Below are 15,268 nucleotides of genomic sequence, written 5' to 3' on the forward strand. Positions count from 1 at the left end.
GGATTTTTACTCAGCTCACTGATCTGATCTGACTAAGAAGGGCTACCTTCAAAAGCTAATCAAAAAATGTATTAAGTTAGTCCAATAAAAAAGGTATCACCTAATTTTTTTTCTATGCTTTATTTTATTCTGTTTCTATTGTTTACCTTTAAAAGTGGACTAACACGGCTACCACATCTCTCAGCATAAGGAAGAAAGCAGAAAGCACTATGGACTGGTTTATTTGAAATGTTAAATCTACTTTTGGCAAAAATGTAGGCTGGGGTCCAAAGGATCAGCGCCGTACCAATCCCTGTGTGAACAGTGTGGCTGTACAGAATTAAAATATGGAGGAGTGCAAAAATTACTCCCAGCTCACTATCTCCCTCTCATTGTTGGTGGTGAAGTGGGAGGGGCAAGAACCACCAGTGGATGAGCTGGACAGAGCACAATTATAGCTCAGTACTACCCTATTATAGAAGAGCTGGAAGTATGGAGCATTAAGAGACAAATGCCTGGAATTCACTAATTCTTCTAGCTGAGATTACTGCAATGAAGAAAATATTTCAACTATGAATTTGAGTTCTACAGCTTCCAGAGGCTAAAACAGTGCTATGTACAATGTGTGCGCTACACATGTGGGGTCCAGGGGGTCCAGCTACTGATGTCTTGCATCCTGCCTGTTAAATAACAAATTCTGAGGCTCTTGCTACAGTTAGGAAGAGAGGCAAGTATGAATACATATATACTCGGAAAAGAGATGCAGAACATCTCACAGCAGGAACTTCCCTGCACACTCCTGACCAGGTCTGATGACACACCAATGTGATCTGCAATAGTGGTTTGGAAATACTGAAATACAGTATTGTGGGCAATTCCTGAGCTGTCTCTGTTACAGCCTATTTGTATCTTAAATATTAACTGCTTTTACAGACCTAGATCCCTCTGAGCAAGGATGGCATCACTTTAACGAAAGATTTATAGACACGATTCCAAAATATCATATTCTAAGGGACAGCATGAAAGCCTGGCTTCTGCTGGAGACTAAACTGGAGCAGGACTAAGGTGGATAATATGGGGCATGGCAGGACCTATTAAAATCATTTGGGGGGGGGGGGGGGCGCAACACAAATATCAGCAATAAAGGGACAGTGGAGGCACTTGATGGAATATACACTCCAGGAATTATGTAGCAAAATAATTATGCACCAAAATGCAATAAATTAAAACAATATTTGCAATATTCTGGAAATATATACAGGTACTTTAACACTTGGCTACCAGTCAGCCCTAGCACCCTAGACCAGCATCTTCCTGTTGGCTATGTAACCAGCAGCGTACGTCTAGTAGCGCTTTAGAAATGATAAGTAGTAGTAGTAGCAGTCAAATTGTAACAGAAATCTTGTGGTTACTAGCACATACCTTTTCGGCGGTTTCACTAGCTTGTCCGATATTTACCACAGTTTGATGCTGCAGGGAGTTTTTCTCTTGACAGAGCCGTCGGGAGCCCCTGGTTGGAGCAGCTATGAGCTAAGTAGCTGTGGTGTTAATACATGTTAAAGATGGGGGCGATAGGCAGCACCGTCATAGAGCAGCAGCATACAAATCAATATTGAGGGCGGAGGTTGGTAGAGGGCCAGTGATTATATGATTATGGCCACATGAATATCATTTCATTGATTAAAAAGGTGGCGCTGGTCTGAGGTCCTATCCTCCTCTGTTTCTCATTGAGTTAGAACTTGTTTCACAATTGTTATTCAACACTCGCTGTTTTTTAGTTGTTATTATACATCAGTAGAGTGATTCCCGTGACTTTTTGGTACTGTTTCACTAGCAATTCCTCACAGAGTGGATTAAAATACTCTTACCAGAATCCAGAACACATGGATAAATATCGTAGTGCTTTGAACGGCAAAATGACAGACAAAGGCAGCGGCGTCCTAAAGAAAAATAAAAAAACAAGATGAAGGAGGCTCTCCTGCCGGCACAAACATTCACTGAACAACAACTACAGCAACTTACTGCTGCAGTAGGAGAAGCACTGAAAACTAAGTTTGGTCAAACCATGGAACAACTGACCAGCTTAGAGACACTACTAGAGGACACTATGCGCTGAGCAGGAGAACTGGAAAGCTGGATGTCTATGTTGGAAGACCAGGCTCTGCACACCTCTACACTTCTCACAAGCCTTGAAAAACAATTTAAAGAGCATGTGGAGAAACTAGAGGACCTTGAAAATAGGTCCCGCCATCATAACTTAATAGGAATACCAGAAACTCTGGCGGACTGAATGCTTTTGTTGGTACTAGAAAGGTGGATCTCCAAAGAATTTGCATTGTCCAATAATCCAGGGTCTTTGTTCTGTAAAGAGCACATCGAATTGGGTGTTTCCAGGAGGGACAATGAAGGCCTCGAGTGGTGCTTATAAAGGTATATAATTATATTCATAAAGAAGAGATACTTCAGGGCTATCATCAGAAGCGAGATGCACTGCAATATATGGGGAACCCATTAAAATCTTCCAAGGTTGCTCAGCTTCATTGCAGGAGCGGCACAAAGAGTTTACTCCTCTCTGCACTGCCCTTCACGAGAAGCACTGTTGCTTTATGCTGAATTACCCTACGATATTAAAAATTCTCACAAATGGAAGTTGGCGCACATTTGATAACCTAGAAGCAGCACAAGAATTTATCAGCCGCATAGCAGCGCATATGGAAGGAGGTATATGGATTCCTTGCTTTTATTTTTATATAAATAAGAAAGCACAGTTTGATAGGGACACTACTGATGACAAAAGCTGCTGTGTATCTAGTGAATTACCTCAAGACATTATATAATATAGTAAGGATTTATTCATGGCTGTTAGAAAGTATTTAAACCCTAGCAACTGTGCTGGGCTCTGCAGATCGCATGGCAGCGCCATAAAATGAGGGTGTGTGACTTTTTAACTCGCGCCTGCATAAAACTGCAGAAGCAGAGTTTGATATGAAGTTCACTAATGCCGGAGAGATGTTTTTATTTGAACTGACTTTGGTAATTTAGCAGGAGAAATGAAAACCAAAGTGGACTGAATGACCTTTTCCCTCAGTGAGGAGGAATCTTCTGCATCACAAGAGTGATGGGTCCCCAGCAGAATTTGTGGAGGCTGGGACTCGGCCACATATTAATGTGGTTGGTTCTCTATTGGTTGATGATGGTTAGGAGGGGGGAGTGGGAACTGTTTGGGGTTTGCTGTAGTGAATAGAATTTTTAGTAAGGATATTGAGAGCACTGACAGAGAGGACTATAAATTTCATATGGTATTATGGCATAAGGGTCTGCGGGAGAGGTTTGTTTGGTGGTTTTTTTTCTCTGAGTTGATATATGGAGGTGTGTGTACTGTGGACTGCGGGTCTGTTTCTAGTGTTTCACTCTATGGGGATGAGGCTGGGTGCACTGTGTAGCTTATCTTTCACTGTGGATCCTCATGCACATATCGGTAGTTGATGATCACCTCATGTAAAATCACTTCCTGGAATGTTGGAGGGATAACCTCGCTGATCAGGAGGTTTAAAATTTTAACAGTTCTTCAGAGGAGTGGGGGTGATAGTGTGTTTCCAGGAGATTAGGCTTACCGATGCTGAACGCCAAAAGCTCTGAAGACAGTGGGTAGGGGAAGTCTTGTATTCTTTTTTGAGGACCCATAAGGGGGGGCATAGCAATCCTCATCAGGAACACTCTAGCATGTGCAGCTAAACTAATATTCGCAGACCTCCAGGGGCAGTATATTTTCTCAAAGCTGTGAGTGCAGAGCAGAGAACTCTACTTTCTGGGGATTTATGGGCCTACCTCTTTTGAAAAATCCTTTTACCCCGATCTTATTCGGAGACTATTACCATACATTGATCATGCGCTTATAGTAGTAGCCACCATACCTCACAATTATAGTACACTAGTGTCTCTCCTATTTACTATCCACCTCCTGGTGCTCATACAATTGCCTAGCCATAACGGGTATGTCAGGACTGAGTCTTTCCCCCTACTATGGGATTCTCAGGCCTGCAACCTAAGCCTGGAATTGGAGCACTAATCATCTGCTTGCTGAAAACACACACATCTTGAGGTGTGAATATTCACCTAGAAGTAGGACTAGGTGTCATATAAAAACACTGGTAACTCCCAACTTTGGTGAAGGTCTTGCTTATAAAGACCTTCAAGGGAGGAACTGTTTATATGGGACATGCAGGACATGAACCATAAAATAACTTTGCAACAGTAACTGAGAAATATGAGCAAAGCTGTGCCTCTGTGAACAGGTTAAGAGTCACTGAGAAGCTAAATAATAAGAATTACACAGAATGTGAATCTCATGTCAGCTTGCCCTTCTGTTGGAGAGACAGGCAGATATGGAGTCATAACAGAGATACGTGTAGCAGGACAATACTGTACATGAATATAGTAATGTAAGGGGAAATTTGCTGCTGACCATGAAAAGCAGATAATGTAAGAGACACAACTTTGGTTGCCGGAAGATGGTTTTTGCAAAGTAAGATAACCTTACTGACCTTACTTATGATAAGCAAATATGTTATGAAGAAGTTTGCTTCTGTAAGATAGAATTTACTAGAAAATGCTGACTTTGTACTTCTAATACTAGTCTATGGGAGAAAAGGGTATAAAAGGAGAATCATGGACAGAGGCAATCAGAGAGCTAATGTCAGAGGTGTGGCCCGGTTGCTGTCTCATATTAGAATTAATTGTATTACGTAGTCTAATTGTATTCCTGATTGGTAAGTGTAATAAACAATTACTGATTATTCTCATATTACTATAGCCTTCTGTGTCTTTCTGTCTCTCCACCTGGTGGTGTTAGGACCATATTCCCTGGAGTTACAGGTAACTAGTACCTTTATACCTGGGAGAGGGCCGAAAGATAACATGAACTTAGTAATGGAACCTGAGATAGGTAGTACTACGACACGCTTAGAAACAAGACCTGGCAAGGGGAAGCTTGCGTCATTCGCACGGACCCTTGGATTGGCCGACACCTGGCGGCATTTACACCCAACCAAGGGCGGTTACACCCACAGATCCAGAGTGCATAACACTCTTTCGTGACTGGATTATGTATTGATCTCACAAGGATTAATCGCAGGCATACAGACAGCAGAGATAGGCTTAGAATCCATATCTGATCATGCGATGACATGAATTGTGTTAGCACCTGCACATTATAAGGCTTCCTTGGGTTGGCGTTTCCCCTCATACTTACTGCATTCCCCAGAATTTCGGCAGTATCTACATGAACAATGGGATGACATTAACCAGCATCATTCTCAACATTTAGATCAACCCCAATTGTTCTGGGATACTGCCAAAGTAGTGCTTAGGGGCAGGATCATAGTTTATACTAGTCATAAGAAGAAACAAGTTGTGGCAGGGATAATAGTTAGAACATCAGCTGAAGAGGATGCAGAGTATTTACACTCAGCATCCTAGTTTGACCAATAGAGATAACCTTGTGGCGACACAGCTGTTAATAGTTTTATCCATGAGCAGACTACCCGTAGTATAGTGTATCTGTGCCGCAGGTTTTATCATTATGGCAACAAAACAGGTCACCTCCTAGCTAAGATGATAAAGACTTGGGGAGGTACCCGCACGTTCTCCACGTTAGCGAATCCACTGGGAGGGGAGGTGTTTACAAACTGGAGTGACCACTTAGCAGCTATCTTTCTTAGTCATTTTCAAGAGTTGTAAGCGGATGCAGACCATCTAAATGAAATGCATATGGGAGAATTACTGGAACAGGCGCACCTACCGGAATTGTTGCAAGAAGCACTGGAGAACTTAAATGCACCAATACAGGCACAGGAACTACAGGCAGCAATAAAGTCCTTGCGCCCCTTGTCTGCTCCAGGAGTAGATGGTTACACAGGAGCCTTTTATAAAATATTACAGGTGCCGTTATTGGGGCCTCTGTTGGTATATTTTCAGTTGGTAGTGGAAGAAGACCGTTCTTCCTGTTCATGATAATATTGCCCTCATTACGTTAATACCAAAACCAGGAAAACCTAAAGAAGAAGCGGATTCTTACAGGCCAATCTCACTATCAGATGTAGATGTGAAACTGCTGGCTAAGATATTGACTAATTGGCAGATCATCTGCCTACATTGATAGGAGATGAACAGGCCGACTTTGTGCATAAAAGACAATCTGTGCAAAACATGCGGAAGATTTTGATGGCCATGTTCACATGTAAACTTCAAGGCCTTCCGGCGCTGGCAGTTAGCCTCGGTGCCGAGAAGGCCTTTGACAAAATACGCTGGCCTTATATGTACTCAGTACTCTCCCAGGTTGGCGTAAGTGGATGGTTTCTGGATGCGATCAAAACACTTTTTTCATAACCCACAAGCCCAAATTCTGGTCAATGGAGAAAGGATTCTAGCCTTTAATATTCAGAGAGGCACTCGTCAGGAGTGCCCTCTATCACCGCTCCTCTTCGTGCTTTGCATAGAGTCTCTAATTCGTCGGATAAGTCTAGATCCCATGATAACGGGAGTGAGGGTGGCGACTAAAGAAATCAAAACATTGGCATTTGCGGATGACGTGTTCACCAACTATCTCTTTCCAACAATTCCACCAGACTAAAAAATATATAACCCAGCTAAAGAACTTTTTTTGTTATTTTTAAATTGCAGTGCTCAGTAGTGCTGTAGTGTCCTTTAGACCAAATGTCTCTGTATTGGAACTGCAGCAGTCTCACATCATAGCAAATGCTCTCCCTGCCTTCGGATTCTCACAGCATTAAACATTCCCTGCTGGGAAGGTGTTATACTGATGACACTTATCTTAGCTGTTTGTTGGGGAGTGCTTGGTCTGCAGTGCCTCCAGAGCTCCCGTGATTAGTGCAAAGTGATTAAAACAACAGCTGTTGTTTTAATCACTTTGCACTAATCACAAGAGCTCTGGAGGCACTGCAGACCAAGCACTCCCCAACAAACAGCTAAGATAAGTGTCATCAGTATAACACCTTTGTTTTCCCAGCAGGGAATGTTTAATGCTGTGAGAATCGGAAGGCAGGGAGGGCGTGTGCTATGATGTGAGACTGCTGCAGTTCCAATCCAGAGACATTTGGTCTAAAGGACACTACAGCACTACTGAGCACTGCAATTTAAAAATAACAAAAAAAGTTCTTTAGCTGGGTTATATATTTTTTTAGTCTGGTGGAATTGTTGGAAACTGTTGATTTACCCACACCAGGTTGATTTCATTGAAACCCTTACATTTCTACTGAGCACCAACTATCTCTGCCAAGGTTGCTACACCTCATCAAGGATTTTGGCAGGTTCTCAGAGTTCACGCTCAACAAAATCTAAAGCTCTCCTGGTTTTCTCAGAAACATGGGAGAGCGGGATGGGAGATTTTCCTTTTGCAGTGGAAGGACCAGCAGTTGAAGTCCCTGGGGATTTATCTGCCGGTGGCCGTCTGCTGTACCACGCAAACATTCAGTGTTTGCTACACGAAACGTCTAAGAAGTTCCACCAGTGGACCATTTATCCTCTATCCTTAGGGGGCGTATAAGTATCTTTAACATGCTCTTGGCTCCACGGTGGTTATACACCTTTCAAATGTTGCCTTTATTTCTAAAAGCTAAGGACCTAAGGCTGTTGCATAAATGTTTACAGTTCTTCCTATGGAAGGGAAAAAGATCCTGGTTGTCGATGACAGTTATATAAACACTGAAACATCATGGGGAAATGGAATTGCTTAATATCCACTGTTTGACTGTGGCTTGTGGGATGCGTTATATACATGACTGGCTACGTGGGACAGAACAGTTTACAGTGATCTCGATGAAGGCTGGACTGGTCCATCTGGTACATCTTAGCCACATTCTATATGGCACAAGGCCCTTATGCCCCAGGATTTTTAAAAACTTTGTTTTTGTCAGCTGCTCACCGAGCATGGTGCTGGTTGTGCCATCATTATGGGTTTTTCAGCATCGATGACCCTTTTTTGTTCATAAGTGGGAATCCAGCCCTCCCTTCAGCTCAGGGGAGCGGAACATTTACCTACTGGGCACATAAAGGAATAGAATACCTTTTTTCATGTAGTTACAGAAGAGAGGGGGCATTAATGTTTTTCCTGGAATTGCAGAGGATGCATGACCTGCCCACCTCTCATACCTTTGCTTATATGCAGTTCCATCACTATGTGAAGTCATTGCAGTGGACAGATCTTACTGAAGATGTCCGAGGAGGTACTTTTTCAATTTGCTACAGGATTATATTATTTATATTCATAGACACGTGCTTTCAGAGCAACATAAAGAGACACAGTTTGTGATGCAATTACATATATCTCATTGAGCTTGGTGAGCTGGCATATTAGAAGAGAAGTGTCCCAAATGTGGGGTGAGGGAAGCAAAGTTGGGCCATATGTTTTGGTATTGCCCACACATAAAGTGGTTTTGGCAGCACTTACATAAGATATTGACTGAATGGTGGCTACATCCCATTTCAGTACACCCTTTACACTTATTTGACAAATATGAACACAGGGACCCAGTACCTAAGGGATTTAGGTCCTTTTTAAGGTACACCATACTCTTTGGGATAAAGACAATTTTATATACCTGGATAAAACCCTCCCTGCCCTCACTTCAGCGCTGGAGATTGTACTTGATAGAACAGTTGCAAATGGACAGACTTGGGGTGCATGATCTAGATGCTAACAGTTCAGCATGCACATTCCTAAATCTTCACTTCCCAAGCTGTAAAGGTTTAAAATACAAGCTAACATATGTGCCAGCTTTTCCTACGTGAGTACGCGGCTGTGGAATGCATTGTCTCTTGACCTGAAATCTATTCACGACCTACTCAACTTTAAAAAATCACTAAAAACTTTTCTTTTCAACAAGGCATACCATAATGTTCAATATTAAGAATTTTAGCACATCACTACTTCCTGATAATATGATTATCTTATATACCGATTTGCTTATATCTACTATATTACACTTGTTCTTTATGTAATACCAACTGTTTATTTGCTCTTGTATTGTGATTGCCATGATGGAATATTGTAAGCCACATTGAGCCTGCAAATAGGTGGGAAAATGTGGGATACAAATGCAACAAACAAATAAATAAATAGCACAAAAGGTTGGGATTTTATTGTGACCTGGGAACCTTTTTTGATGATGCTGCCCCATCAGGCTCGCAGTAGGATCCTGAACCGATAGTCTTTTCTCTCACTCTCTCTCTCTCTCTCTGTCAAATTTGTAGCAAGGTTGCACTTGCCAGACCACTGTATTTAGAGTTGATGTGGAGTGGTTGATAACATGAGGAAGATTGCAGGGTTCCCTATTGGTATTGAATTAACACGGAGATGAATGGGATTCTATGGTTTACTTTCTTAAATGAAACTGTTTGGAACTTAACTGTTGGTGGGGAGGGGAAGGCTTTGAGGAATTGATGGGATAACAACAAAACTGGAATATGTGAGGTATAGTTGAGAGACCTCGAACACAGTATATTAAACTATTTGTACATTTCTTAGAGCTAGTTCTATTCTAATATTTAAATACATGTTGGATATGGATAATGTAGTAGTGGTTTTACTGCAACTATGAGGTCGGCAAGGTTCCTGTCTTGTAAATGGTATTGCTAGTAAATATTCTACCATTTTAGCCAAATAGATATATATCTACAAAGTGGGAGGGTTGGGGGTTTCTCATTTTGAAATTTTGATGACTTTTTTGAGTGTTCTTTGATGTTTAATATAACTATTTTTACTGTTACATGTCATCAATAAAAAAGATTTTTAAACGTAAAATGTTTTCTTAAATGTGAGTAAGTCAGAACTTACCTGTATATCAGGTTGAGCCTTTACTATTTCAAACCATGTCCTTGGAGGATATGTGCACCAAAAATGTTTAAATCTGGGCATAATAGGATGTATTTTCATCTCAAACTGGATGCCTTATTGAGCCAGCCAAACTTCAGAACTGCAGATTGCAATTCATTCTAACCAATTTTTGATCAATAGGAGATTCGTAACATTCATAGTCAAGAGCTGATGGGTGTCCGGAGAGAAGAAGAAATGGAAATGTCTGATGATGAACTTGAAAATCCTGCTGAAGCCAAAGAAACTGAAGAATCAGGTAAAACGTTTCCCCATTGTCTCTAAAGATACATTTGTTCCTACAGCATATGTAATGAAGAAGGATTGGGGCTCCTAAGCTTTCTACAATAGTGGAGATTCCAAAACATATTTTATGTAGGTGCCTGATATTTGTCATAATACATTGAATTGTTTCTCTGAACTTTACTAATACCTTTCCAGACTAAGGCTAGCACCTACTGCACTTGAAATAACACCCTCACTGATAATATTTTTCCTGTCTCTGAAAATGATAGCACCTGGAGTAGTAGCCTAGTGGTTAGAGCACCGCTTCTCAACTGGGAGATATGTCACTGGGCTGGTGCAAGCAGGACTGTGGCTCCAAGAGGACAGCAGCAGCAAGCAGCACACACAATGGCAGAAGACATGTCTACATAAACCCTGATGTCCTTCCTTTATTTACTGTGAACTGTGCTTCTTCCCCATGTTGCTGACAGTAAAGCAGACTTGGAAAAAGATTGCTTATCCAAGTGGATTCAATAGAAGAGGAAATAACAAGATCAAGATAATGACCTGCAACTTGAGTAAGATAGGAGATGTGTTAGGTACAGTCTAAATCAAAAAGGAAATTGAGAAAACGGAGGGCTCTGTGATCACAGCACATATCCAGATGGAGATTGAAATCTCCGAGAATTAAAACATTATTAAATTCAGCATCGGCTGTGGATAAATTCCTAGTCATCTGTACAGAGGGAGAGAGACAATAGAATAAAAGTAAATGAAATGGTGGCTTGGTATTAAATTCAACTATCATCAACTCTGGGTATGGAAGGTTAAGGGATGTAAGTTCTTTGGCCATTGTAGTCTTGGAGGAGATAAATGCGAGCCTCCTGCCCCTCTTTCACAGCCTAGTCAAGTAGAAAACTGAGTAAAGAGGGGGAAGAGAGTCAGAGAAGCTTCTTCGCCGGACTGTAGTCAGATTTCCATTAGGCAAAGAAATCTAAGGTTAGAACCGAGTAAAATAAGATTGGTTTTAGAATGGATCAATCTAAAGTATAAAAGACCACAGGATAGAAAAAACATCTGGATAGGGGTTGATAAACTGCAGCAATGGATTAAATTACTGACCTGCTGAGAACTGGAGAAGAATCAGAGAGGCAATAGTCGATGACCCCAAAGTGTTGGAATTGGAAGAAACATTCTAACTTGGTAATCTGTGCAGGGACCAATGAAGGAAATTACTAAAATGGGATGAGAAAAAAACAGCAATTGTGTAAAGTAAACAGAGTAAGCATACTGAACTTGTGAGTAATTCACCCCTTGGAGCTTACCCAAGGAGCGAGACCTGCTGTTTGTTCGTGCTGCCACCATACAAACCACCGCTGATAATGTCAATAAATAATCACATTGGCAATGTTAGATGACATCAGGAGCAAGAAAATCATGATACCAAAAACAGCGTGTCCCTCACAGAGAGTTAGGCAGTCTAACCAGGGTTTTCAGTCACAAACTGTCATTAGCGCCTACACAGATAGACTGGCAGTCAAAAAAAGTGAAATAGAATCACTTTGGCGGTGTTAGATGACATGATGGCTGCAGATCTGGACCGATGGAAAGTCAGCAGCAGCCCTTACCTTAGGTTTCCAGCATCTATTTATACAGGGGTCGCAGACTCCATCTGGTTTAGGGCATGAATACTAGCCTTGCTGTTGATGCACGGGCCCCAAATGTTTATCACAACAGATGTCCCACTTGTATCATACAGGTGTCATCCATATAGTTGCAGGAGAATTCCAGAAGTACTTGGCTGAAATGCCTTCAGACTCTGTAAGAGGCTTTTAGCCCAACATGTATCTGGATGCTTTAATGAGCCAGGTTCTTATGGTGCCATGCTATATATAATAATTCTCACCACCAACGTTCTAATGTGGGACTGCCTGTGTCCGTGGGTCCTGGAGTTGCTGAGCTAGGCTCCGTAGCCAGGATGACGTCACTCACAGCTGATTCCAAGGCAAGGGCAGGAGTAGGGAAACACGCGGGCCGCTCCCTGCCACTTCGGAGCAAGTGGCAGGGTGCGGCACATCAAAAAACTACAAGCACAAAAACAAAGAAACCCCCCTCCCCCCGGCACATCCCCCCCTGCAACCACCCATGTCCACCGACCCTGCTCCCCCTGCAGCCACCCATGTCCAGTGACCCTCCTCTCCCCTGCCCCCCATGTCCTGCGACCCTCCTCTCCCCCTGCCCCCTTGCAGCCACCCATGTCCAGCGACGACCCTCCTCTCCCCCTGCCCCCCCTGCAGCCATCCATGTCCAGCGACCCTGCTCTCTCACCTGCCCCCTCCTTCATCCACCCAGGTTGTGTTTAACGAAATCTTCGAGGCAGGCAGGAAAGATCCACGTTCCTGCCTGCCCGCTGCTGGCGCTCCACCGATGCCGGATCGCTGTTCAAAATGGCCACCGATACTTACAAGGGCGGCCTCCAAGACTTCAACAGAAGTCTCGCGAGACCGCCATTGGAAGTATCGGCGACCATTTTCAACAGCGATCCGGCAGGCAGCGGGGGAGCGCCAACAGCAGGCAGGCAGGAACATGGATCTTTCCTGCCTGCCACGAAGATTTTGTTAAACACAACCTGGGTGGATGAAGGAGGGGCAGTTGAGAGAGCAGGGTCGCTGGACATGGGTGGCTGCAGGGGCGGAGGGGAGAGGAGGGTCGCTGGACATGGGTGGCTGCAGGGGGGAGGGGAGGGTCGGTGGACATGGGTGATGGAAGGGGGGCCTCAGACCAATGGGGGGGGTGCACACTCACTCTCACACACTCTCTGTCTAGCACATACACTGTCTCTGACACACTCTCTGTCTATCACACTCTACATCTCTCACACACTCTCTCTCTCTCTCTCTCAAACATACACTCCGAGGAAAACCTTGCTAGCGCCCGTTTCATTTCTGACAGAAACGGGCCTTTTTTAACTAGTATACTATAATTCTGTATAGCAAAGCTATAGTGTTATGTAGTGCTACAAAGCCTTTTGTTCCTATGCACTTGAGCATCCTGGCTTTGACAGTCACATTTTCTACCTGTTTGGCCTTAAGATCATCAGATACAATCACCCCTAAGGCCTGCTCTTTTTTCGTACACAGAAGTACTTCACCCCCTATACTGTAGCGTTCCCTTGGATTTTTACAGCTGAAATGCATTAAATCTTAGTTTCTAATTTATGGACCATTCTTCAAACTAGATCACTCCTCATATTATACACATTTTCTTTTTTTTTAAGTATTTATTTATGCTTTTTCAATAAAATACAATATATTCTTCATATATCATTACAGTGCTTTACAACATTGATTGTGCCTCTTTAACATTCTTAATCCCCTACTCCCCTCCCTCCCTCCATCCCTCCCAGCTCTCCCTTCTGTCTCTTATAAGGAGTTATTGAATTTGGGCAGAAGACCATTTGTCATACAAGTCCCATATTCTTTGATGTTGGGCAATTTGTCCTTTCCTTATAGCTGTGAGTCTTGACATAAGTTGAATTGTTTTAAGTTTTGCTAAGACAGTCCGCAGTCCCGGCAGCGATGGTTTTTTCCATGCTGCCGCCAACAGTAGCTTACCAGCCACAAATACTTGTGTAGCAAACTGATGGATCTGTCGTTGTATTCGTGGTGGTCGAAAATGCAGGAGACAACATTCCACACTCCTAGGATACTCAAATCCTATCACAGTCTGCACAAATCCCAAGATTTCAGTCCAGTAATCTTGTGCATGTTTGCATGTCCACCATATATGGATCATATCCCCTACTTCACCACATTGTCGCCAACAAAGGGCAGAGCCCTTCTTGTAGATCTTTGCCAAACGGCTTGGGGTGTAGTACCAACTGTATAAAATTTTGTGCCCATTCTCCATCATTGCACTTGAAACCGACACCTTAAATAAAGATTTAATAGCCCTTGCCCATTGTGATGGTTCAGGTTGGGCCCCCAATGCTATCTCCCATTTCTTTAAGTAGTATTCTATGGGGTTGTGAAATGAAAGCAATGCTTTATATATTCTAGTTATACTTCCTTTACCTCCTCCGTTATGGATCCCTTTCTCTAGAAGTGTCTCTGTCAATTTCAGCTCCTCCCCAGCTCGCCTTCGGATAAAGTCTCTAACCTGAAAATATTGAAAGACTTGCAATGGGGATAACCCATGTTCCTTGTATAACTCCGATAAGGAGGCTGTTTCCCCCTCCTCACACATCTGACCAAGCTCAGTTAAACCCATGGCCTCCCACTCCCGGTATGCGAGGTCCATGAGCCCAGGTCCAAACTTGGGGGCGAACCGCAGGAACATATGTTTAAAATATGTCCGCTCAGGAAAGAATTTATCTCTGACCCCAGCCCAAACTGTTAAGGGCCATTTAAGCAAAGTTGGGCTATCTTTAGTGATTTCTATCAAGTGTTGCTTTGGGAGCCAGGGGATAGCTTTCAGTGGAATTGGCGCCACCCATCCCTGTTCCAGCTGAACCCATGGTTTAGTTATATCCTGCATCCATATTGCTAATATTCTTAGGTGCGCTGCTTGATAATAGGCATAAAAGGAAGGGACCCCCATGCCCCCCTTATCTTTTGGTTGACACATCACTTCTGCTCTCACTTGGGGCGGTTTCTTTTTCCAGATATAGGAAAACACTTTCCTTTGTAAGCCTTTTAAAAAGGAGTCTGGCAAGGAGATTGGTAGTGCCATGAAGAGATACAGTATTTTTGGGAGGATTATCATTTTTACAGCACTTATACGTCCCATCCACGACATCGTTAGGCCTTCCCACCTCTCTAATTCCTGAAAAAGATCCTGTACTTCATTTGGAAAGTTACTTTGAAGCAAGTCCTCTACGCTGCGCGGAATGTTGACCCCCAGATAACGAATATATTTGGTTGCCCATCTGTATGGAAACCGAGACTTTAACTGGTTAAGCTGTTCCTCAGGCATATTGATATCCAGTGCCTCTGATTTGTCAAAGTTAATTTTAAAGCCGGATACCGCCCCATATGCTCGTATTATTTCTTCCAATTTAGGGAAGGCTTTCAGAGGGTCTTTTAGCGTTAATAAGATATCATCTGCGAATAGGACAATTTTCGTCTCCAATCCCCCCCCCCCATCTGGGACCTCTAATCTTGGGTGTTGTTTTAA

At 42.9% G+C, this 15,268-nt stretch overlaps 1 protein-coding gene across 3 annotated transcripts in view; it reads left to right on the plus strand.

Annotated features, from left to right (window-relative positions):
* The window catches only part of ENOX2 (ecto-NOX disulfide-thiol exchanger 2), a 363,942-nt gene that overhangs the window by 217,500 nt on the left and 131,174 nt on the right, over positions 1–15,268 (plus strand). For all 3 annotated transcript variants that reach the window (XM_030209544.1, XM_030209543.1, XM_030209545.1), the window contains one exon: positions 10,013–10,127. In XM_030209544.1, coding sequence (XP_030065404.1) covers positions 10,013–10,127 — 115 coding nt within the window. The remainder of the gene's footprint in view (positions 1–10,012; positions 10,128–15,268) is intronic.

This window comes from Microcaecilia unicolor, chromosome 7, assembly GCF_901765095.1.
Source record: "Microcaecilia unicolor chromosome 7, aMicUni1.1, whole genome shotgun sequence".
Classification (NCBI taxonomy): domain Eukaryota; kingdom Metazoa; phylum Chordata; class Amphibia; order Gymnophiona; family Siphonopidae; genus Microcaecilia; species Microcaecilia unicolor.